At 40.0% G+C, this 24,912-nt stretch overlaps 1 protein-coding gene across 1 annotated transcript in view; it reads right to left on the bottom strand.

Annotated features, from left to right (window-relative positions):
* Positions 1-13,760: 13,760 nt before the first annotated feature.
* Positions 13,761-24,912, bottom strand: part of LOC124606393 (UDP-glucosyltransferase 2-like) — a 44,898-nt gene continuing 33,746 nt past the window's right edge. Inside the window, exon 4 of the mRNA XM_047138374.1 lies at positions 13,761-14,037. Within this exon, the coding sequence (XP_046994330.1) occupies positions 13,761-14,037 (277 nt within the window). The remainder of the gene's footprint in view (positions 14,038-24,912) is intronic.

Here is a 24,912-nt window from a genome sequence, read left to right as displayed (position 1 = left end):
AATCATACAAAAATAAGCTTTGAAATCATACAAAAATAAGTTTTGAAATCATATGAAAAATTAGATGCTACATTTAACAAGACTTAATTTGAAATTTCTTGTATGGCTTTCTCTCTAGAGAATCCCACACAAAGGAAAACAGAGAGGCAGTCAACAAGTTCTGCTCATAGTAGTGAGTAAGTGTTCTGTCATAGGCCACATTCTCAAAACTCTTTCAATAAACTACAATGAGTGAAATGAGTTTTCAATTAGTAGTGGTTTACTTATCTTCATTTTTGTATACAAATGTTATCATGGCATAGCTGATTACAAAGATAGCTTCAGGGCTATCCTAACTAGCCAGTACAGTGTGGTGATGCTTATGAACACCACCATACTCAGCACAAATATTGCTTTATTGTGTTGGGAATTTTATAATTTCCTAAGGCATTTTCCCTTTAAAATTAATGTCTGTTGTGACTCATACGGTGTCTGCTGAAGAAAATCTAATGCATCTGTAGTTGGTATTTTGTGAGTGTGTACAGTGCTTGCTGTAAATGTGTGGAAGTAATCAATGAGTTTGGTTACCAATGATTCCAGTGTGTCATCATTTCCACAACAGCTATTTCCTGGGCACTGGATTTAATTTGCAAAACTACTTTTGTTTATTTCTTCTGCAATAACGTTTCTTATTGTTTTTCACTTATTCTTTGAGTTTTGTTGTTGTTGTTGTTGTTGTTGTGTTCTTCAGTCCAGAGACTGGTTTGATGCAACTCTCCATGCTATTCTATCCTGTGCAAGCCTCTTCATCCCCAAGTAACTGCTGCAATTTGGAATTTGCTTAGTGTATTCATCTCTTGGTCTCCTTCTACGATTTTTACCATCCAAACTTCCCTCCAATACTAAATCGGTGATCCATTGATGCCTCAGAACAAGTCCTAGTCCTTCTAGTTACATTATGCCACAAATTCCTCTCACCCCAAATTCTATTCAGTAACTCCTCATTAGTTACATGATCTACCCATCTAATCTTCAGAATTCTTCTGTAGCACCACATTTCAAATGCTATTCTCTTGTTGTTATTGTTCATATTTTCATTTCCATACAAGGCTACGCTCCACACAAATACTTTCAGAAACGACTTCCTGACACTCAAATCTATACTCGATGTTAACAAATTTCTCTTCTTCAGAAACGATTTCCTTGCCATAGCCAGTCTACATTTTATATCGTCTCTATTTTGACCATCATCAGTTATTTTGCTTCACAAAAAGCAAAGCTCTAAGCTCATCTACTACTTTAAGTGTCTCATTTTGTAGTCTAATTCCTTCGGCATCACCTGATTTAATTCAACTACATTCCATTATCCTCGTTTTGCTTTTGTTGATTTTCATTTTATATCCTCATTCCAAGACACGGTCCATTCCCTTCAACTGCTCCAAGTCCTTTGCTGTCTCTGACAAAATTACAATGTCATCGGCGAACCTCAAAGTTTTTATTTCTTCTCCATGAATTTTAATACCTACTCCAAACTTTTCTTTCATTTCCTTTACTGCTTGCTCAATATACAGATTGAATAATGTTGGGGACAGGCTACAACCCTGTCTCACTCCCTTCACAACCACTACTTCCCTTTCATGTCCCTCGACTCTTATAACTGCCATCTGCTTTCTGTACAAATTGTAAATAACCTTTTGCTCCCTGTATTTTACCCATGTCACCTTCAGAATTTGAAAGTGAGTATTCCATTTAACACTGTCAAAAGCCTTCTCTAAGTCTACAAAGGTTAGAAATGTAGGTTTGCCTTTCCTTAACCTATGTTTTAAGATAAGTTGTAGGGTAAGTATTGCTTCACATGTTCCAACATTTCTATGGAATCCAAACTGATCTTCCCCAAGGTCGGCTTCTACCAGCTTTTCCATTCACCTGTAGAGAATTCATGTTAGTAGTTTGTAACTGTGACTTATTAAACTGACAGTTTGGTAATTTTCACACCGGTCAACATCTGCTATCTTTGGGGTTGGAATTATTGTATTCTCCTTGATGTCTGAGGGTATTTCGCCTGTTTCATACATATTGTTCACCAGATGGAAGAGTTTTAACTTGGTTGGCTCTCCTGAGGCTTTCAATAGTTCTAATGGAATGTTGTCTACTCCTGTGGCCTTGTTTCAATGTAGGTCTTTCAGTGCTCTGTCAAATTCATCACACAGTATCATATCTCCCACTTAATCTTCATCTATCTCCTCTTTCATTTCCATAATATTGCCCTTAAGTACAACACCCTTGTATAGACCCTTTATATACTCTTTCCACCTTTCTGCCCTTCCTCGTTTGCTTATGACTGGTTTTTCATCTGAGCTCTTGATATTCATACAGGTGGTTCTCTTTTCTCCAAAGGCCTCTTTAATTTTCCTGAAGGCAGTATATATCTTACCCCTAGTGATGTATGCTTCTACATCATTTGTCCTGTAACCATCCCTGCTTAGCTATTTTGCGCTTCCTGTCGATCTCATTTTTGAGATTTTGAATCCCTTTTCACCTGCTTCATTTACTGCATTTTTATATTTTCTCCTTTCATCAATTAAATTAAATATCTTTTCTGTTAATCAAGGATTTCTGCTAGCCCTCATCTTTTTACCTACTTGATCCTCTGCTGCCTTCACTATTTCATCTCTCAAAGCTACCCATTCTTCTTCAACTGTATTTCTTTTCCCTTTTCTTGTCAATCATTCCCTAATGCTCTCTCTGAAACTTTCTACAACTTCGTATTGTTTCAATTTATCCAGGTCCCATCTCCATAATCTCATACTGTTTTACAGTTTCTTCAGTTTTAATCTGCAGTTCATAACCAATAGGTTGTGGTCAGAGTCCACATCTGCCCCTGGAAATGTCTTACAATTTAAAACCCAGTTCCTAAGTCTCTGTCTTACCATTACATAATCTATCTGAAACCTTCCAGTGTCTCCAGGCCTCTTTCATGTATACAACTTCCTTTCATGAGTTTTAAACCAAGTGTTATCTATGATTAAATTATGCTCTGTGTAAAATTCTACCAGGTGGCTTCCTCTTTCATTCCTTATCCCCAGTTCATATTCACCTATGTCTTTTCCCTTCTCTGCCTTTTCCAACTATCGAGTTCCAGTCCCCCATGACTATTACATTTTCATCTCCATTAACTATCTGAATAATTTCTTTCATTGCATCATACATATCTTCATCATCTGCGGAGATAGTTGGCATATAAACTTGTAACACTGTAGTAGGCATGGGCTTCATGTCTATCTTGGCTAAAATAATGTGTTTTCTATGCTGTTCATTATTAAACCTACTCCTGCATTTCCCCTATTTGATTTTGTATTTAGAACCCCATATTCACCTGACCAGAAGTCTTGTTCCTCCTGCCACTTAACTTTACTAATTCCTATTATACCTAACTTTAACCTATCTGTTTCCCTTTTTAAATTTTCTAACCTACCTGCCCAATTAAGGGATCTGACATTCCACGCTGTGATCCGTAGAATGCCGGTTTTGTTTCCCCTGATAGCAATGTCCTCCTGATTAGTCCCCACCCAGAGATCCAAATGGGGGGCTATTTTACCTCTGGAATATTTTACCCAAGAGGATGCCATCATTTAACCATACAATAAAGCTGCATGGCCTCGAGAAAAATTATGACTGTAGTTTCCCCTTGCTTTCAGCTGTTCACAGAAACAGCACAGCAAGGCCATTTTACTTGATGTTACAAGGCCAGATCAGTTAATCATCCAGACTGTTGCCCCTCCAACTGTTGAAAAGGCTGCTGCCCCTCTTCAGGAACCAAACATTTGTCTGGCCTCTCAACAGATACCCCTCAGTTGTGGTTGCACCAACAGTATGGATATCTGTATCACTGAGGCACGCAAGCCTTCACAACCAATGGCAATGTTCATGGTTCGTGGGGGCATGTAGTATTATTTTTGATATACTGCATGGGTTATATTTTGTTTAGCAGTAGGCTGGAACATTTATTAAAACTGGTTGTAATGGAGTTTCAGCTCTTGACTACTGCTTGTTCTCCAAATTTGGTTGACCCCTCTTTTTTTAGTGTGAGGTACTTTAATTCAAGAAGTTACATATCTCCTTTCCTTACTTCTGTTCAGTTTTACCATCATTTGTTTTGGGGGAAAACAAGACTTAAAGTATTATTTATTATATCAACACATGCATCAATTAAAACAACAACTTCAGTACACATTTAAACAAAAAATAGACATGTGCAATTTACACTATATAAACTACAAATGGCCCAGAATGAACATGAATGTTGGAAGAATCAATCCAGTTGAGTGCCTCATGTAGACTTTAGTTTTCCAAATACCACCATAGTCACAAATACTGTCACTACTAAAGACCCACTTGTGCATGTTGTGCTTGCACATACCTTCTCCCATCTGGTATCCATTAAACTGTAAACAGACCTCCCTAGGATGATGAACTTTAACAGCTGCTGATTCTGGTTTTTTATGGCTTGCCAGTCATATTTCCACTCACTTTCCCAGTTGAATCCAGCAGAGAGCATTTGGACTTCTTGTTCATATGTTGGCCTTGTGGATTTGAAGCATTTCTTAGGCAACGAGAGTAAACATTCATGAAAAGAGATTGATTCATTTTTATAAATTTGTGGGCAAAGGTTGTAGAAAGCCACCTTTTGATGAAGATGAACTGGACAGGCGTTTGATAATGTTGGCAGTAAGCACATAGATGTAGATCTTCCACTGCTGCTAGGGGTTATCATAGCTGCATTCAAATGAAAGTCAACTTTCTTCACATGAGTGCTGTGGAGCAAAACTGCTGTGCAAATGAAGCAATGCTCCATGGAGAACAGATGTATTAGCTCTCCATGTACTACCGGCCACATTCCTCATTATGTTCACTCATATTTGTACCTTCTTAGATGTGTTCGAAAAGTGTTTATGATATGCTAGGATTGTTTCTAATGTGACTCCAAGGCACTTTGGTTTATTGTTGCATTTGTCTATGCTAAGGGGGCAAACAATGGACAGACATACTTCTGTTTTAGAAACTTTAGGTCTTAACATATTCATAGAGTTTAGTGAAGCTGCTTGTTAGGTGTTCTTCACATTCAGGAAGTTCTTTATTCTGATAAGAAATTTCAAGTTCATCTGCATATTGTAATTTCTGGAAGGTCAGTCTCAGCAGTTCTGCTGTGTAGAGGTTGTATAACACCAGAGATGGAACAGAGTCTTGAACCAAGCCATCACTGGGCATATACCATCTGCCCATCTTTCAATTTGGTATACTTTAAACTGCCAATTGCTCAACATGTTATTTAAGAGGTTGTCTAGAGTTTTACATGGTACAGCTTTTAAAAAAATTCAACCTTATACCCTCAAGATGACAATGGTCAAGGAGAACATTTGCTCACAGTAGCTTCTATAAGGTCTAAATACAGCTTGTTCAGATGGTACCCCAGAATTACTTATGTCTACATTTGGCTTAATATCATTCTTTCCAACAGTTTTTAAGCACAGTTAAGTGGAGGTAGCAATAATTTTAGCTCTTTTAAAATTTACTGATGATGTTCCTGTGCAAAGAATTTCATTAAAAAGCCAAACTAACTACTTTTATGTTGCAGGTCTACTGTGTTCCAAAAATTTAGGGTGGATCCCATCTCAATCTGCAGATATTCTTCGTTTTATGTGCCGTGATTGTAAATGGAGAAGAGAATTCTGGATTAGATTGTAGATATGTCTTGATTTCAACTAGGTCTTTGTTTACTTGTCAAACATTTGCTTTATCTGCTATAATCCTGGAAACTCTTGCTTTGTGACTGGCAATTGTGTCATATGACATTTGATTACCCTCGATTCGGAAAGTGGATGCACTCAGCAACTGTATGTGACTTACAAATTATAGAGAACTGTTATTGATGCCCAAACAAGAGGGCCTTACATGCACTGAGAATAAAAAATAGCACATTGAGAATGGTTAGTTACTAGCCAAAATCTGGATTTGCATAATAAAATCTAAAAAGGACAACTGATTGCTGCACTCTATAATTTATAAGTCATATGACATTTTCGACTTCATTGTGTTGTGGGACCAAACTTTTCTACTGGAAAGTGTGAGGTAAAGGTGCCTGGTTTCTATCTGACATTTTTCTCTCCTCTGTTCATTCAAGGAAAGGTGCCTAGTTGCTGTGTGACGTTTTTCTCTCCTCTGTTCATTCAAGGAAATTATCAAATTTATAGTTGTTTCTTGGTCCCCAGTTTCCTTGAATTTATTAAATAAACAGCTGATCTCTTGTTTCCATATAGAAATGTATTCTTTACGGCACCCTCTGGGTATCCTTTTTGGCAATAAATAAGTCAGCTCTTGGAAAATTTGAGTATGAGTTTGGTAGGGCAGGAATCTCTTCTACTGGTCCATTCAACCCTTTTGAGATTCTATACCAATCTACTTCTTGAAAGTTCCACTAGAGGAATATGTAGGCTGTAGGGAATGAGAATGGGGCAATGCTGACTTCTGGGGAAGTTGTGAAAGGCCATTCTGATGATAGATCTTGTACTCGTCCCATAAGTGTTCACTGTTGACAGCCAGAGGCCTATTGTGCTCTGTGTGCCCTATCTTCTGGACCAGAATGTGCTCTTTCCTTTTGCATCATAATGGAGCATTTAGTTGTTGGCCTCCATCCATTCTGCAAGACATCTTTCACTTTTGACATGTTCACCACTACCATCACGTTCCCTTCACCTGCTTTCTCTTTGGTAACAACTGAGACATACCTTAGGTCACTGCAAACAAGAGTGGAAATCCTGTGTTGAGGGTGGTTAATGCTGGACACAAATTTATAGCCAGAGATATGACCTCAGTTGCACAGAGTGTTCTCATCTTTGGAGTGAATCACTTGCAGAGCTATGGCATCTCCCGTATACTGACATAAGATTTTTGATAGTAGTTTAGTGTTACTCCTGGAAAGTCCCTCAACATTCAATTGATAAATTCTGAGCACACTTTCAGGTTGCCTCTGAAAAGTACCATTTGTGAAGGAGGTCATATTGGTGTGTATTTTGTTTTCAGTGGCCTTCTGTGTCAGCCCAATTGGATTACTAGCAGTAATCAACAAAAAAGAAGATGCATTTGAAGGCAAACATATTGACTGCACACATGGAGGTCTTGCACTTGCTCCTCACTCAAAGTGCTGTACTCATTTCTATTCTTGTAATTTCTCTGTAAATATTGAGACTGAGTCCTTGTTTATGATTTGGTGATACAATAATTTTCTGCTATGATCTAAAACCAGTTGGTCAAGAACATTTTATGAAATTTACATGTATTAAAAACTGTGAGCCAGGCTTACACTTGAATGTAGAATGTCACCTTTCACAGGATATGGTATTATGTACTGAACTATCCAGACATGCTCACACGTCTTTGTCTGCTACTAGCACTCTACTCTCCAAACTTACAGAAGATCTCCTGCATACTGGTACCTTAAGGATTACCACTCCTGGATGAAAGATACAGTGGAGAAATGGTGAAGCTATTACTCAGGGGTTTGTTACCAGACTGAATATTTCACTCTGCACCTCTCTGATCTGAAACTTGGAAACTAGTGCTTGGACTTGAAACAAGCAAATTGCAAATCAGCCATGCATATAGCCTCTTGCCATGTATTCTCAAGAATGTGCCAGAATCATTCCCAGCTGTGTAATTGAAGATGTTGTCAAAATTGTTGCCTACATTTTGTTCTGTTATTGTAAGATCTTCTTTTCCCAGATCCTCACCCTACAACTTTAAATTACATGTTACATTGTTGATCCTTTCTATTGGCTTAAAAATAAACGTTACTTGTAAAACATCAGCCAAATAATTCTGTGTTAGTTCTGAGATTCCCCTTGTATGATTACTACTAGTGATATCACCATCTTGGTGTTCTTAGTATTTTTCTGCACGGCCTTAGTTTTTGCATATGCCCTCTTCTGTTAGACTGCTTCCAAACTTGTTGTGTTGTCTATATTCTTTTGTTCACAGTTTTCATAACACTGCAGTAATTGGAGGTAGGTAGACTTATGCTTTTAGAACTGTAGACTCTCCTTTATCTCTTCAATGCAGCGTCATTTATAGGGACTGACTGTAATTTCATCTTCTCATCTAACTTTAGCATTAATATAGTAAACTAAAACTCACAACTGTGCTAACTTCTTCTTGTGCTGCTGCCAGTTCCCCTTTAATTTTCAAGATTAACTGCTTTTTTTTGGTGATCATGTAGTGGGAATGATAAATACTTCATTTCTAGAATTGGTTAGCAACATTCTAGTCATAAGCTATATGCAACACACCAAATAAAAATAAACTGAAATACTTAACACCGATTTCCATTCCTGGGTATTCTGTGGCAGCTTGCACACTTGCCCATTTTTACAGCTGCATTTTTCTTGAGCATTTAGTTTAAAGATCTACGTCCAATGAAAGATAATGAATAAAGGATTTGTAAATCTGATTTTTGCCAGACTTCAAATGAAGGAACATTTTTAATAAAACATTTATCCCAAGAAGATTTCATTAACATTATCATCAGGTCCAAAATTCAATAACAAATATCAAGAAAAATAACATTTCTTGTTATAAATATGTATTAACTTGTAGATAAAACTACACAAATATTGTTATAGCTGCAAATGCATTAAAATTAAACTTTTGTGGTAATGAATTTGTAAACAGCAGTATTTAAAGCATTAATTTACCTAAACTGAATAGCTCTTGAATAACAAGACATACCACATAGCACAGCAGTGCAAATTCCATGTTCCCTAGACTAATTAGTAAAATCATTGAATTGAATTGAGTTGTCATCTTACCTATGAAACAGGTAACAAAGAATAGTAATTGAAGAAAATGGTAAGTGATTCTTCTCAAGTTGGAAAAAACAGAACAAGGTGTACCATAAGGATCTTTCCTTGGGCCAATATTGTTCCTGTATTATATAAATGACCTTTCACCTAACATAAATTCAGACACTATTCTGTAAGTGGATGACTCTACAGCAATAGTCTGTTGCAAGAAAAGTGAAATTTTAATCAGTCATCTTCAGCAGTCTCTAGCTGAAATTGAGGCCTGGATGAGAAATAATGGTCTGAAATTAAATCTAACGAAGACACAAATCATTCACTTTACCACAAAACAAGCTGTACAGGATATATTAGAAATACCATATGAGGACAATCACCTTGCCACAACAAACTGTTCCAAATTTTTAGGTGTAATGCTGAACAAGAATTTATCATGGACACACCATGTAGATGTCATATGTCACTGTCTAAATAGTCTAATATTTGTAATGAATATTATAAGCAGTATAATAGAAACACCAGTCAAAAAAGTTGTATGTCATGCATATTTTGTATCTGTGATTAGATGTGGTATAATTTTTTGGGGATCAGAGGAAACAAACTTACAGTCTTTAGGCTACAGAAAAAAAAATCATTAGATCCGTGACAGGTGCAGTAAAAAGACAACTGTGCAGACCTCTGTTCAAGGCCCTTGATCTTATGACTGTTCCCGGCCTCTATGTCTACGAGACAATTAAGTTTTCTAAACAAAACCCACAACTTTTTGAGGATAGCCTGTTTAAGCATGATTATGATACAAGTAACAAATATCAGTATAAGTTACCAATTCATAGGCTAAAACTGCTGGAGAAGACACCTTACTATATGGGTATGAGGCTGGGAAATAAAGTCTGTGAAAAATTTAAAAATTATGAACCAAAAGAATTTGAACATCATTCAATAACATACCTAGCAAGTAAATATTATCACAGTGTAGAAGCATTTATGACTGGCTGTCACAAATAACTGTGCCTCATGTTACATTTTATATTGTCATGCTAAAAAATTACTTTAAGTAAATACTTATTCTTAATTTTACTTTATTTTCAACATGATTATTTTGTGGCACTTAAAATTACAAAATACCTGTAATTATTCTGTATACTTCCAATTAGAAAGTAGTCTTAAACTGTCGAGTGACCTATGTCCCAATCATCTGATTGTATATGACATGTTATGTGACAATTAAGTTTCTGTTCTATTCTACAAGGAACTAACTACCAATTCAACACATGATTTCAGTACTTTGGCTGAAACTCACTGTAGCTAAAAGAGCTACAATTTCTAGTGACTTTATGATTTTTATGTACTTTCCAACAGCTGTGTTGACAGAAACAAACAGTTACCAATACCAGTTTTGCACCAACAATTCATCATCAGACAGCTGTTCAAATTAGATTACAGTTGTTGCTGTTTACATTAATTATCAGCTACATTTTCCTTGCAGCAAAAGTTCATTTGGGTGGTGATCTGGAACAAGTAGTGACAATTTCTGTGTAAATGAACAGTCTTATTAACAGTGGCTGGTTGTTGTTTTCTTCTCTGAAAGAATCAGCCACAGTCTCAAATTGTTAGTTTTCTAGAAAATAGCACTGAGTTGACAAAGCTGATGTCTGCCAGTGGAGACTGCAATGTCTGCCGAAGTAAATCGACTGGATCTGATTTCAATCATCCATTATTTGTTTCAATGTATTTGTCTGCTATTATGAAAAAATCAATGACTTCAGTGACTATGGTTCTAAACAAACATTATCTGTTTTGCAACTGTGGTCTGGCACTTGAATATCTATTTACTTGAAACTTCCTGGCAGATTAAAACTGTGTGCCCGACCGAGATTCGAACTCGGGACCTTTGCCTTTCGCGGGCAAGTGCTCTACCAACTGAGCTACCGAAGCACGACTCACGCCCAGTACTCACAGCTTTACTTCTGCCAGTACCTTGTCCCGAGTTCGAGTCTCGGTCGGGCACACAGTTTTAATCTGCCAGGAAGTTTCATATCAGCGCACACTCCGCTGCAGAGTGAAAATCTCATTCTGGATCTATTTACTTTACTGAGTTTTTTGTTTTAATCCTTAAAGCTCCAAACTGACTCTGCTTTTTTCTTGAAATTTTTAATTTTTTGAGAATAGTGCAATGGTTTTTCTTTTTGATAACACAATGAAGAATTTTGCTATACCTTTATGTCTTGATTGGAAATGACCTTCTGCATCAAATAAAATCAAATTAAACAAAGCCCTCTCCTCCTTTAGGTTCAGCTACTTACGGTATTAGGGTTAATACAAATTTTGATGATAAACGTACCTGTAAATTAGCCTGCTATGTCTATCTACATTCACTACTTTCATATGGCATCATATTTTGGGTAATTCATCATTAAGAGAAAAAGTATTCATTGCGCAAAAGTGTGTAATCAGAATAATACCAGAAGCCCACCCAAGACCACCTTGGTTTTTATTCAAAGAATTCAGGATATTCACAATACCTTCACTTAAAAATCTGCAACACTAGAAGTAATGATGAGCTTCACTGTTCTGAGTTAAATCTGACTTTGGCACAGAAAGGGGTAAATTATGCTGCCACAAAAATCTTTGGTCATTTGCCAAATAGCATTAAAAATCTGACAGACAGCCAACCAGCACTAAAAAAATTAAAAGAATTTCTAAATGACAACTCCTTTTAACCAGCAGATGAACTTTTAGATTTGAAAAATGCAATTCACAAACTTGACTGCTGTCTCAGGCAACTGAAACCACACTGAGAGCAGCAGTACCAGTGCATGATGGAAGCGGAGACTGGGTGGGGTAAGGAGGGGCTGCGGCAAGAGAGGGAGGGATAGTATGGTGGGGGTGGTGGACAGTGAAGTGCTGTAGGCTAGACGAAGGGCATGGGAGAGGTGGAAAGGGGGGGGAGGGGGGGGGGGGGGAAGTAACGCAAAAAGAGAGAAATAAAAGAATTGGGTGTGGTGGTGAAATGACGGCTGTGTAGTGCTGTAATGGGAACAGGGAAGGGGCTGGATGGATGAGAACAGTGACTAAGAAAGGTTGAGGCCAGGAGGGCTGTGGGAACATAGGATGTATTGCAGAGAAAGTTCCCACCTGCATAATTCAGAAAAGCTGGTGTTGGTGGGAAGGATCCATACAGCACAGGCTGTGAAGCAGTCATTGAAATGAAGGATGTTGTGTTTGTGGGCAGGACATTTCTCATTTCAGGGCATGATGAGAGGTAATCAAAACACTGACGGAGTGGTACTGAGTTACGAGGGGAATGCTCCTCTGTGGCTGGACGCTGGGATTTTGGGAGTGGTGGTAGACTGTAAAGATAAGGCATGGGAGATTTGTTATTGTACAATGTTGTTGTTGTTTACATTAATTATCAGCTACATTTTCCTTGTGGCAAAAGTTGCTTTGGGTGGTAATCTGGAACCAGTTGTGACACTGTCTGTGTAAATGAGCAGCCTTATTAACAGTGGCTGGTTGTTGTTTTCTTCTCTGAAAGAATCAGCTTGTATTTTGTACAAAGCCACAGTCTCAAATTGTCAGTGAAGGCTTCAGTGGGACCCTCGACATATTTTGAGAGGGACTACTCATCACTGCAAATGCAAATGTTAAAAAACACCCAGAGGTTTGTGTGTATAGACATTTAAACAGGCTGGAAAGGAACAACTCCACTACCAAAAAGGAGATGTCAGCAGTTACTTACAGAATAACCTATTCTTGATATTTTTACGATCAGAAATTTAAAGTGGTAACAGACCATGCATCATTGTAATGGTTGTTGGAACTCAAAAATCCTTCTAGTAGATTGATGATATTGGCACTCAAACTGAGTGAATTCGACTATGAAGCTGTTCATAAACCTGGTAAGAAACATAAAAATAAAGATACTTTAAGCAGAAAGATCACAGTGCTATAGGTACTAGACAAAAGTGTGATTGACTGGCAGAAGGCGCAAGCATCTGACATCATGGCAAAAGGCAAAAGCACCTGGTATCAGCTGATAGATATTCAGGTCACAGTCACAGTTCATGATGCTTGATGGCTTACTATGCAGGCTGCTGAACTGTGGACCACATGTGGCGGTTTCAGCAACATTTAGAGAAGATGTTTTGTAATATGTGCTTGACCACATGTTAGCAGGTCATAGCACTTGCAGAACGATTGTGGAGTTTTTGTGGCCGAGTGGTTCTAGGCGCTACAGTCTGGAACCATGCGACCGCTACGGTCACAGGTTTTAATCCTGCCTCGGGCATGGGTGTGTGTGATGTCCCTAGGTTAGTTAGGTTTAAGTAGTTCTAAGTTCTAGGGGACTGATGACCTCAGAAGTTAAGTCCCATAGAGCTCAGAGCCATTTTTTTGACCAAACTTGTTGTTTTTCATAAAGTTACACAAATCTATTGCGCAAATCATTATTTTTTCAACCATCTAGTGTTTTAGGCAGTTGGGCTACCTCGTGCAGTAAGAGTTAACTTTTCAAGTAACCTCCATCCCGCTGGTTGGACATCAATTATGTCGTCTTCTTTTACCAGCCCTTCTTTTCAAATCATCCCAGAGAAATTCTGGAGTGGGTCAAACTGGTAGGACATTATCAGCATCTTTTCCAGTAAAATGAAGTTAATTTTAGTCCTGATTATTTATTACAATTGTTTTTATTTTCATTAAAAAATTTTCTTGTTCAATTATAAATATTTGTGAGTGTTCTTTTCTGTTTTAAACTTTCGAATATTTAATGACATGTTCCACGATTCTTGATCACATAAGCAGAGGTCCTACAAAATACGAATAAAGAAGTACACAAAATAAAATCATACTGCACTTTCTTTTGGAAACAAACTGTTTTGCAGTACTGGATGCGGCCAATTGCGAGCAGAAAAAAAGAACAGTGTGTCTGTGTCAATTGGTCTTCTGCTTCTGTGGATGCTTCTGTGCAATTAAGAGCCAGTGGACCACTTCGTAGAGCAGAAATACGGCGACAAACGTGGAAGCCAGTATGAAGGCTATGACATCGAGCAGCAGCAGCTGCCACCATCTCAGGTTCCGGGTTGCGCTGCGCAGGTGAGGGGCCCCCTGGTGGCGGATCACGTACTCCACCCACCACACAGCACGATCCACGGACGTCTCCTGGTGCTCACGGAATACTGCTGAGAACTGCTTCATGTTCTCTTGGTAGCTGTGAACAACACAGGGAAATCATAACGTACTCAATGCAGAATTAGATTTGCAGTCTGTCCGGGTTTCACGAGTCACCATGTGGTCAGCCTACATCTGTTTATTCAGTGTTTCCATAGGATGCTACTGCTTCACTCAGTCCTTCTCCTGTCATCATCTGTACGTGTTGTAGCAAGAGTGACTAATTTGCTAAGACCTGCTGGTTTTGCATTTAGTTGTTCGCTTAAGTCGAAATGGCTCTAAGCACTATGGGACTTAACATCTGAGGTCATCAGTCCCCTAGACTTAGAACTACGTAAACCTGACTAACCTAAAGACATCACATACATCCATGCCCGAGGCAGGATTCGAATCTCCGACCGCCGCAGCAGCGCGGTTCCGGACTGAAGCGCCTCGAACCGCTCGGCCACACCGGCTGGCTCGCTTAAGTCATCATGTAATGTTGCTGTCCTTTTTTGAAAGTCCTTAGAAACTTCATTTCCATTTGCTGAATTTTGGTGTAGTCAGCTCTGTAGATGGTCCCAGTTGCAGAACCAAGAGGTCACTGTCTGCTTCTGGCTGTAAAACCTCTGTGAATGTGTCACTGGCCAATCTCTACTAACGTAGCATTTCCAAATGAGCGTTTTGTAACATGTTAACACAATTATGGAATTTTCTTTCCTGTCATTACATGTCGCACCCTGGCAAGAACAATGACACAACTCAAAAGTGCAATACCTCAGAAAAATCGACTTAAAAAATTTGATACAATTTAACTGACATAGTATAAGCTTGGTCTTAATGTCAAGTAAGTATTAGTGGTGCCCGCCCGGAAAGCCGTAAGTTAGACTGCATGGCCAACTGGGCAGGAAGGAGCGCCGGTCCCCGTCACGAATCCGCCTGGCAGATTTGTGTCGAGGTCCGGTGAGCCAGTCAGTCTGTGGATGGTTTTTAAGCGGTTTTCCATCTGCATCGGCGAATGCAGGCTGGCTCCACTTATTCCGCCTCAGCTACACTATGTCGGCGGTTGATGTGCAAACAAGTTCTCCACGTACGCGTACACCACCATTACTCTACCACGCAAACATAGGGGTTACACTCGTCTGGTGTGAGACGATCCCTAGGGGGTCCACTGTGGGCCGAACCGCACAATAACTCTGGGTTCGGTGTGGGACGGCGGAGGGGTGAAGTGGACTGCGGTAGTCGATTGCGGCTGCGGCAGGGACAGAGCCTCTCCGTCGTTTCTAGGTCCCCGGATAACATAACATAACATAACATAAGTATTCGTGATAAAAAAATTCCATTATATTCTATACAACAGTAATATTTACATATAGTCCTGTTCTCGTAGTCGACTTTTCTCAAGTATTACATTTTTCAGTCTACCGCTGTCTTTCTGGGGAGCGGTACGTATCAGATATGTGTATTATAACGTTTTCATGGGCATGGGATACCGTTTAGTTGGGTATCGATCTTTTAATTCGCCATTGAAATGCGTCATCTGATAGTTCATTTTATTATTTTCGTGGTATGACACTCAGTTCGATAATTTTATCCTTCTTCCCAAACAATATTTCTGTATCCAGAATGAAATTTTCACTCTGCAGCGGAGTGTGCGCTGATATGAAACTTCCTGGAAGATAAAAACTGTGTGCCGGACCGAGACTCGAGCGCGGGACCTTTGTCTTTTGCAGGAGAGTTTCTGTGAAGTTTGGAAGGTAGCAGATGAGGTACTGATGGAATTAAGGCTGTGAGAATTGGTCGTGAGTTGTGCATCAGTAGCTCATTGCCGGCACGGTAGCCCAGCTCGTTCGGTCAGAGGGATAGCTGCCCTCTGTAACAAAAAACCTGAGTGAATGGATGAATGGCGAACAAGAACAAGTGTCATGGGACATCCACCTCGAACAAATATAACGACCTACAGTGAACAAAATGAGATTAATATTTTTTAATAAAGAAAAAAGTGGGTACAGCACTTCCTCATGAAAGGCAAAGGTCCCAAGTTCGAGTCTCGGTCCGGCACACAGTTTTAATACGCCCGAAAGTTTTAATATTTCTGTAAATAACGCTTGTACGTGCATTTGTCATATTCAAACCAACAATGTTGTTGTTGTTGTGGTCTTCAGTCCTGAGACTGGTTTGATGCATCTCTCCATGCTACTCTATCCTGTGCAAGCTTCTTCATCTCCCAGTACCTACTGCAACCTGCATCCTTCTGAATCTGCTTAGTGTATTGATCTCTTGGTCTCCCTCTACGATTTTTACCCTCCACGCTGCCCTCCAATGCTAAATTGGTGATCCCTTGATGCCTCAGAACACGTTCTACCAACCAGTCCCTTCTTCTAGCCAAGTTGTCCCACAAACTCCTCTTCTCCCCAATCCTATTCAATACCTCCTCATTAGTTACATGATCTAATCAAATAATCTTGAGCATTCTTCTGTAGCATCACATTTCGAAAGCTTCTGTTCTCTTTTTGTCTGAATTATTTATCGTCCATGTTTCACTTTCATACATGGCTACACTCCATACAATACTTTCAGAAACAACTTCCTGACACTTAAATCTATACTCGATGTTAACAAATTCCTCTTCTTCAGAAACGCTTTCCTTGCCATTGCCAGTCTACATTTTATATCCTCTCTACTTCGACCATCATCAGTTATTTTGCTCCCCAAATAGCAAAACTCCTTTACTACTTTAAGTGTCTCATTTCCTAATCTAATTCCCTCAGCATCACCCGACTTAATTCGACTACATTCCATTACCCTCGTTTTCCTTTTGTTGGTGTTTATCTTACATCCTCCTTTCAAGACACTGTCAATTCCAAGTCCTTTGCTGTCTCTGACAGAATTACAATGTCATTGGCGAGCCTCAAAGTTTTTATTTCTTCTCCATGGATTTTAATACCTATTACAAATTTTTCTTTTGTTTCCTTTACTACTTGCTCAATATACAGATTGAATAACATCGGGGAGTGGCTACAACCCTGTCTCACACCCTTCACAACCACTACTTCCCTTTCATGTCCCTCGACTCTTATAACTGCCATCTGGTTTCTGTACAAATTGTAAATAGCCTTTCATTCCCTGTATTTTACCCCTGCCACCTTTAGAATTTGAAAGAGAGTATTCCAGTCAACATTGTCAAAAGCTTTCTCTAAGTCTACAAATGCTAGAAACATAGGTTTGCCTTTCCTTATTCTTTTTTCTAAGATAAGTCGTAGGGTCAGTATTGCCTCACGTGTTCCAACATTTCTACGGAATCGAAACTGATCTTCCCCGAGGTTGGCTTCTACCAGTTTTTCCACTCAACTGTAAAGAATACGTGTTAGTATTTTGCAGCTGTGACTTGTTAAACTGATTGTTCGGTAATTTTCACATCTGTCAACACCTGCTTTCTTAGGGACTGGAATTATTATATTCTTCTTGAAGTCTGAGAGTATTTCGCCTGTCTCATACATCTTGCTCACCAGATGGTAGAGTTTTGTCAGGACTGGCTCTCCCAAGGCCGTTAGTAGTTCTAATGGAATGTTGTCTACTCCCAGGGCCTTGTTTCGACTTAGGTCTTTCAGTGCTCTGTCAAACTCTTCACGCAGTATCGTATCTCCCATTTCATCTTCATCTACATCCTCTTCCTTTTCCATAATATTGTCCTCAAGTACATTGCCATTGTATAGACCCTCTATATACTCATTCCACCTTTCTGCTTTCCCTTCTTTGCTTAGAACTGGGTTTCCATCTGAGCTTTTGATACTCATGTAAGTGGTTCTCTTTTCTCCAAAGGTCTCTTTAATATTCCTGTAGGGAGTATCTATTTTACCCCTAGCGATACATGCCTCTACATCCTTACATTTGTCCTCTAGCCATCTCTGCTTAGCCATTTTGCACTTCCTGTTGATCTCAGTTTTGAGACGTTTGTATTCCTTTTTGCCTGCTTCATTTACTGCGTTTTTATATTTTCTCCTTTCATCAATTAAATTCAGTATTTCTTCTGTTACCCAAGGATTTCTACTAGCCTTCGTTTTTTTACCTACTTGATCCTCTGCTGCCTTCACTACTTCATCCCTCAGAGCTACCCATTCGTCTTCTACTGTATTTCTTTCCCCCATTCCTGTCAATTGTTCCCTTATGCGCTCCCTGAAACTCTGTACAACCTCTGGTTTAGTCAGTTCATCCAGGTCCCATCTCCTTAAATTCCCACCTTTTTGCAGTTTCTTCAGTTTTAATCTACAGTTAATAACCAATAGATTGTGGTCAGAGTCCACATCTGCCCCTGGAAATGTCTTACAATTTAAAATCTGGTTCCTAAATCTCTGTCTCACCATTATATAATCTGTCTGATACCTTTCAGTATCTCTAGGCTTCTTCCATGTATACAACCTTTTTTATGATTCTTGAACCAAGTGTTAGCTATGATTAAGTTGTGCTCTGTGCAAAATTCTACCAGGCGGCTTCCTCTTTCATTTCTTAGCCCCAATCCATATTCACCTACTATGTTTCCTTCTCTCCCTTTTCCTACTCTCGAATTCCAGTCACCCATGAATATTAAATTTTCGTCTCCCCTCACTACCTGAATAATTTCTTTTATCTCATCATACATTTCATCAATTTCTTCGTCATCTGCAGAGCTAGTTGGCATATAAACTTGTACTACTGTAGTAGGCGTGGACTTCGTGTCTATCTTGGTCACAATAATGCGTTCACTATGCTGTTTGTAGTAGCTTACCCTCACTCCTATTTTTTTATTCATTATTAAACCTACTCCTGCATTACCCCTATTTGATTTTGTATTTATAACCCCGTATTCACCTGGCCAAAAGGCTTGTTCCTCCTGCCACCGAACTTCACCAATTCCCATGATATCTAACTTTAACCTATCCATTTCCCTCTTTAAATTTTCTAACCTACCTGCCAGATTAAGGGATCTGACATTCCATGCTCCGATCCATAGAACGCCAGTTTTCTTTCTCCTGATAACAACGTCCTCCTGAGTAGTCCCCGCCCGGAGATCCGAATGGGGGACTATTTTACTTCTGGAATATTTTACCCAAGAGGACGCCATCATCATTTAACCATACTGTAAAGCTGCATGCCCTCGGGAAAAATTACGGCTGTAGTTTCCCCTTGCTTTCAGCCGTTCGCAGTACCAGCACAGCAAGGCCGTTTTGGTTAGTGTTACAAGGCCAGATCAGTCAATCATCCAGACTGTTGCCCCTGCAACTACTGAAAATGATGCTGCCCCTCTTCAGGAACCACACGTTTGTCTCGCCTCTCAACAGATACCCCCCCATTGTGGTTGCACCTACAGTACGGCCATCTGTATCGCTGAGGCACACAAGCCTCCCTACCAACGGCAAGGTCCATGGTTCTTGGGGGGGGGGGGGGGGGGGGGGGGGGGCGGACAAACCAGCAAATAGCACTTATTTTTATTTTTATGCTCACATTATAAAATTATAATGTCCCAAATGTCAATTCAGTCATCTGGAACTGAATGTATGTGGACGTGCTGAAAAGCAATGCACCCGAATTTTTTATGTGAAGACTCCTAAAGCTTTTTGAATAAAGCAAACGCTATTAACATTCTGCATCTTTGTTCTTCATGTCCACACATTTATCTCTCAACATAGCTCCCTTACGACGAACACATTTCTCGCAAAGAGTGTCCAGTTTGTTGATACTGTCACTGCAGAATGTTTGAATTGGTTGATGGAGCCACAACGTCACCTCCGCTTGCACTGCTTCATTACTATCAAAGCGAAGTCCTTGTAGGTGTTCGTTAAGATTTTGAAAAAATCTGAGCTCTGTCACACACGTTTCCTTCACGATGAGCACAAACAACCCATTGTCGCACATTACTGATGTCGATACAAACATCGCCTTACAGAAGTTTCATTCTTCTATGGATTTCAATGGGAGCACGTTTCCTGCAGACAGAAACTCGATTACAGCACACTGTTTCTCCCGCACCAATAGTTAAGTTGCGCACCGCCATGTTAAACGCTACAATTCGGAGCCCTCTAACGGCAGAGGTTTGCAACATGCCTCAGCGAAGCGGGAACATCGGCCATGAAAAATACATGACATGTAATACCTGAGCCAACAGCCTTGCCGAAGCGGTAACACCGGATCGCGTCAGTTAAGCGCTGCCGGGCTGGGCTAGCACTTGGATCTGTGACCATCGGTGTACCGAGCGCTGTTGGCAAGCGGGGTGCACTCACTCCTTGCAAGGCAAACTGAGGAGGGCCGGGAGAGCGATGTGCTGACCACATCCCCCTCGATATCTCCATGACGCCTATGGTCTGAGGATGACACGGCGGCCAGTCAGTACCATTGGGCATTCACGGCCTGTTCGGACAGAGTTTAGTTTTTACTTTTTATATATTGCCTGAAACGACATTGAAAACAGATAAAACATCCGGAGGTGTTACTATTCAGCACACCCACGTATGTTGTAAACAAAGAAAAAGTTAAAACTACAGATCTTTTATTTTAAAAAAATTAAATTTTCCAAACACTAGGTGTAAACATTTGAATTATATAAATATCTCTGTATTTACTAATCTTTTTTGGACACCTGTATTATAAGTTAATGAGAGTTCAGATCAGGTGTTAACCTAAGTAGGTTGTGACAGGTGGGTATGAACCATACTGGTTAAAATAAACATAAAACTCGATGAGAAATAAAAAAAGTTTAAATTATTTCTGAAACTACTGAACGAACTAAGAGCTCACGATATTTAATACCGAGTGCGAAAGTAACCAAGGCGGTGGTTTGAAAATGATATGCAAAGTAATTAGAGGTTAAGATTAACTGAATTTTCCATTGGCGCTTGGCAGAACATGATAATATTAAGTAGGACACACCTCCTAAGGTTCTACAAAATTATATCTGTTTGGTCCAGCTTCATAAGTAATTTTGCAGAACATTAAAAAAGTGTTTCCTGGGAACAAATCGCCAAATTAGGTTGGGCATCATTGCCTCATCCACACTATGTGCGACTGGATTCGTGATTTCCTGTCAGAAAGGTCACAGTTCGTAGTAATGGACGGAAAGTCATTGAGTAAAACAGAAACAATATCCGGCGTTCCCCAGGGAAGTGTTATAGGCCCACTATTGTTCCTAATCTATGTTAACGACATAGCCGTCTTAGATTGTTTGCAGATGATGCTGTCATTTACCGTCTTGTCAAGTCATCAGGTGACCAAAACGAATTTCAAAATGATTTAGATAAGATATCTGTATGGTGCGAAAAGTTGCAGTTGACCCTGAATAAAGAGAAGTGTGAAGTTATTCACATGAGTACTAAAAGAAATCCGCTAAATTTCGATTACGCGATAAGTCACACAAATCTGAAGGCTGTATATTCAAATAAATACTTAGGGATTACAATTACAAATAACCTAAATTGGAACGATCACATAGATAATGTGTGTAGAGGCAACCAAAGACTGCCATTCATCGGCAGAACACTTAGAAGGTGCGATAGGTCTACTAAAGAGACTGCTTACACCACGCTTGTCCGCCCTATTCTAGAGTATTGCTGTGTGGTGTGGGATCCGCATCAGATGGGACTGACGGGATGAGATCGAAAAAGCACAAAGAAAGGCAGCTCGTTTTGTATTATCGCGAAGTAGGACAGATAGTGCCACAGACATGATACGTGAATTGGAGTGGCAATCATTAAAACAAAGACGGGATCTTCTCATGAAATTTCAATCACCAGTTTTCTCCTCCGATTGCGAAAACATCCTGTTGGCACTAACTTACATAGGGAGAAATGATCATCAGGATAAAATAAGCGAAATCAGGATAAAATTTAAGTGCTCGTATTTCCTGCGCGCCGTTCGAGAGTGGAATGGTAGAGAGACAGCTTGAAGGCGGTTCATTGAACACTCTGCCAGGCACTTTATTGTGAATAGCAGAGTAATCATGTAGATGTAGATAGTCCATTTCTGGTGCCCACAATCTCACATCAGTTTAAGCCACTTAAGTATTCTCTACCTGGGACAAACTTTGAAAACGACGAGAGCGTAATTCATGGAGTGAAAAGTTAGCTAAGAGCCCAGGACAAGAGATTTCACCAACAGGGGATACACGCCCTTACACAGTGTTACCATAAGATCACAGAATGCGGTGGAGTATACGTAAGAGAAATGTTAACTGAAATTGTCGCTAAATTCTCACCCTTAAGTACAAATGTATTCCGATAAAAAAATTCTTGGACATTATTTACTGAACGGCTCTCGTAACAAGGCGTAACAACAGTGGTGCCAGCCGATACGGACCAGAGACGAGCGCGACACCTTGGCAACTGGTTTCAAACCCGACAGGAAGTGCTATTGTCAGTGACTGCTGGTGCATCTCAACCAGTTTTCCAGTGAACTTCGCGAAGGGAACTTCGATGACGTACTGAAATATTAATGCCTCTGAATCTTTAAATAAAACCAACGTTTTTAACATTCTGCGTCCTTATTTTTCTTTTCAACATATTTATTTCTCATCGTAGTGACTCTGACGATAAAAGCATTCCTGCCAACAAGACGCCAGTTTCTTTATATCGTCTCTGTAGAATGTTTGACTTCATTGACGGAGCCATATCTGCTAGCACCACTTCATTACTTTCAAAGTGAAGTCCTCGAAGGAAATTTTGGAAACCGATGAAACAGGGTGGGGCCAATATGGTACTGTATGGAGGATGATCGATGACAGTGAACCCAAGGGGTAGAAGTGCTGCAGATGTCTCATTGCTCATGTGTGGCATGGCATTATCGTGCTGAAGGAGAATGTACTCCATGTGTGGACGAACTCTTTGAATTGAAAACTCGATTACAGCACATAACATACTGCCATGTTACACACTACAATCCAGAGTACTCTGATAGCAGAGGGCTGCAAATATATAGACATGAAGAATAAAGATGAAAATGTTAATAAGTATTATGTAAAGTGAAGGTGAAGGGAGGAGAAAAGCAAAGAAAGGGAGGGAACTAACGATATCAGCTGCATCTGGACTTTATCCGGAATCAGTGGCGACGAGTGAAAATGTTTGCTGGACTGGGACTCGAACCTGGGATCTGCTGCTCACTAGGCAGCTGCATTAACCACTGACCCCCCCCCCCCCCCCCCCCCCCCCTCTCAACACAATCGCAAATGAGCGGACTATCTCGGTACGCTCCCGGGTCGACTCATATTCCCACCTAGCCATCTGCATTAAGGTTGTGGAGTCATTGCGAATCGTTTATATGAAACTCGACCAAAAAGCGCAGAATCCACGCTTTCATATAAAATGTTAAAAACGTTTTTTTTACTTAAAAAACTGGAAGGCGTTACCTTTCAGCACGCCCTCATACATGCAATAACCATTTGGAGTCGCAAAAGGCCATATAAAGCAGCATATAAAGCTATACGTCGTCAACGAGCCTAATAAATGATGCGAGGTGTCAAGTGAACTGATAGGCAGATGAAGCTTTTAACGTGCAGTATGTGGAGGGTTTAGTTCAGTTCAGAGAGCGATTCTGTGATGTTTTGGCTGTTTTTTAGCATCATCACTCGGAACCATCCATTCAGGGTACTGCGAACGTGAACCAGATTGTTTATTTAAACATTATTGGTCACCAGGTGTTCCTCTTTCTTTTGTGTCTCCACGGCGGGTTTGCTACGGAAACTACCATCTTCCATAAGGAGAACAGCTGCGTTCACAGGGCTGCGCACATGCGTTCCTATTGGAACTGGACTAATCCACTATCGCCACATACGAATTCTGTAGAAAATGTCTGAAACTATATGTTACAGCGCGTGAATCGAAGCAATCAATATCCCTGCAGTCTGATAATTCTATGGGATCTAGTAATCGATGGATAGCTTTAGCTGGATATGGCATGCCTGAAGAGACTTTTTGAGGCATGCTTATGTCCACGAATCAGTATGGTTTTACAAACCGTCGCTTGTGTGAAACTCAGCTTGCACTTTTCTTACATGTTACACTGGGAACTGTGAATGAAGGGCAACAAGCGGGTTCCGTATTTCTAGATTTCCGGGAAACATTTGACACGCTGCCCCAGTGCAGGCTGTTAACCAAGGTACGAACATATGGAATAAGTTCACAGATATGTGAGTGGCTCGAAGACTTCTTTAGTAATAGAACCCAGTAGGTTGTCCTTGACGGCGAGTGTTCATCAGAGACAAGGGTATCATCAGGAGTGCCCCAGGGAAGTGTGACAGGACCGCAGCTATTTTCTATATACATAAATTATCTGGCGGATAGGGTGGATTGCAATGTGCTGTTGTTTGTTGATGATGCTGTGGTGTACGGTAAGTTGTCGAAGTTGAGTGACTGTAGGAAGATACAAGACGTGTTCGACAAAATTTCTAGTCGGCGTGATGAATGACAGCAAGCTCTTAATCTGGAAAAATGTAAATTAATGCGGATGAGTAGGAAGAACATATCTGTAATGATTGGTCACAGTATTACTAGTGTCCTGCTTGACACGGTGAAGTCGTTTAAATATCTGGGCGTAACATTGCAAAGGGATACGAGGTGGAACGAGTATATGAGAACTGTTATAGGGAAGGAGAATGGTCGACTTCGGCTTATTCGGAGAATTTTGGGAAAGAGCGGTTCACCTGTAAAGGAGTCCGCATATAGGACGCTGATGCGACTTATTCTTGAGTACTGCTCGAATGTTTGGGATCCATACCAGGTCGGACTGAAGGAAGACATAGAAGCAGTTCAGACGTGGACTGCTAGATTTGTTACTGCTAGGTAAGAACAACACGTAAGTGTTACGGAGATGCTTCAGGAATTCAAATGGGAATCCCTGGATGGAAGGCGACGTTCGTTTCGAGAAACACAGTTCAGAAAATTTAGAGAATCGACATTTCAAGGTGACTGCCGAA

The sequence above is a fragment of the Schistocerca americana genome, chromosome 3 (genome assembly GCF_021461395.2).
Source record: "Schistocerca americana isolate TAMUIC-IGC-003095 chromosome 3, iqSchAmer2.1, whole genome shotgun sequence".
In the NCBI taxonomy this organism is placed as follows: domain Eukaryota; kingdom Metazoa; phylum Arthropoda; class Insecta; order Orthoptera; family Acrididae; genus Schistocerca; species Schistocerca americana.
Note: the sequence above shows the minus strand (reverse complement) of the source record. Positions and strands in the feature narration are given on the sequence as shown.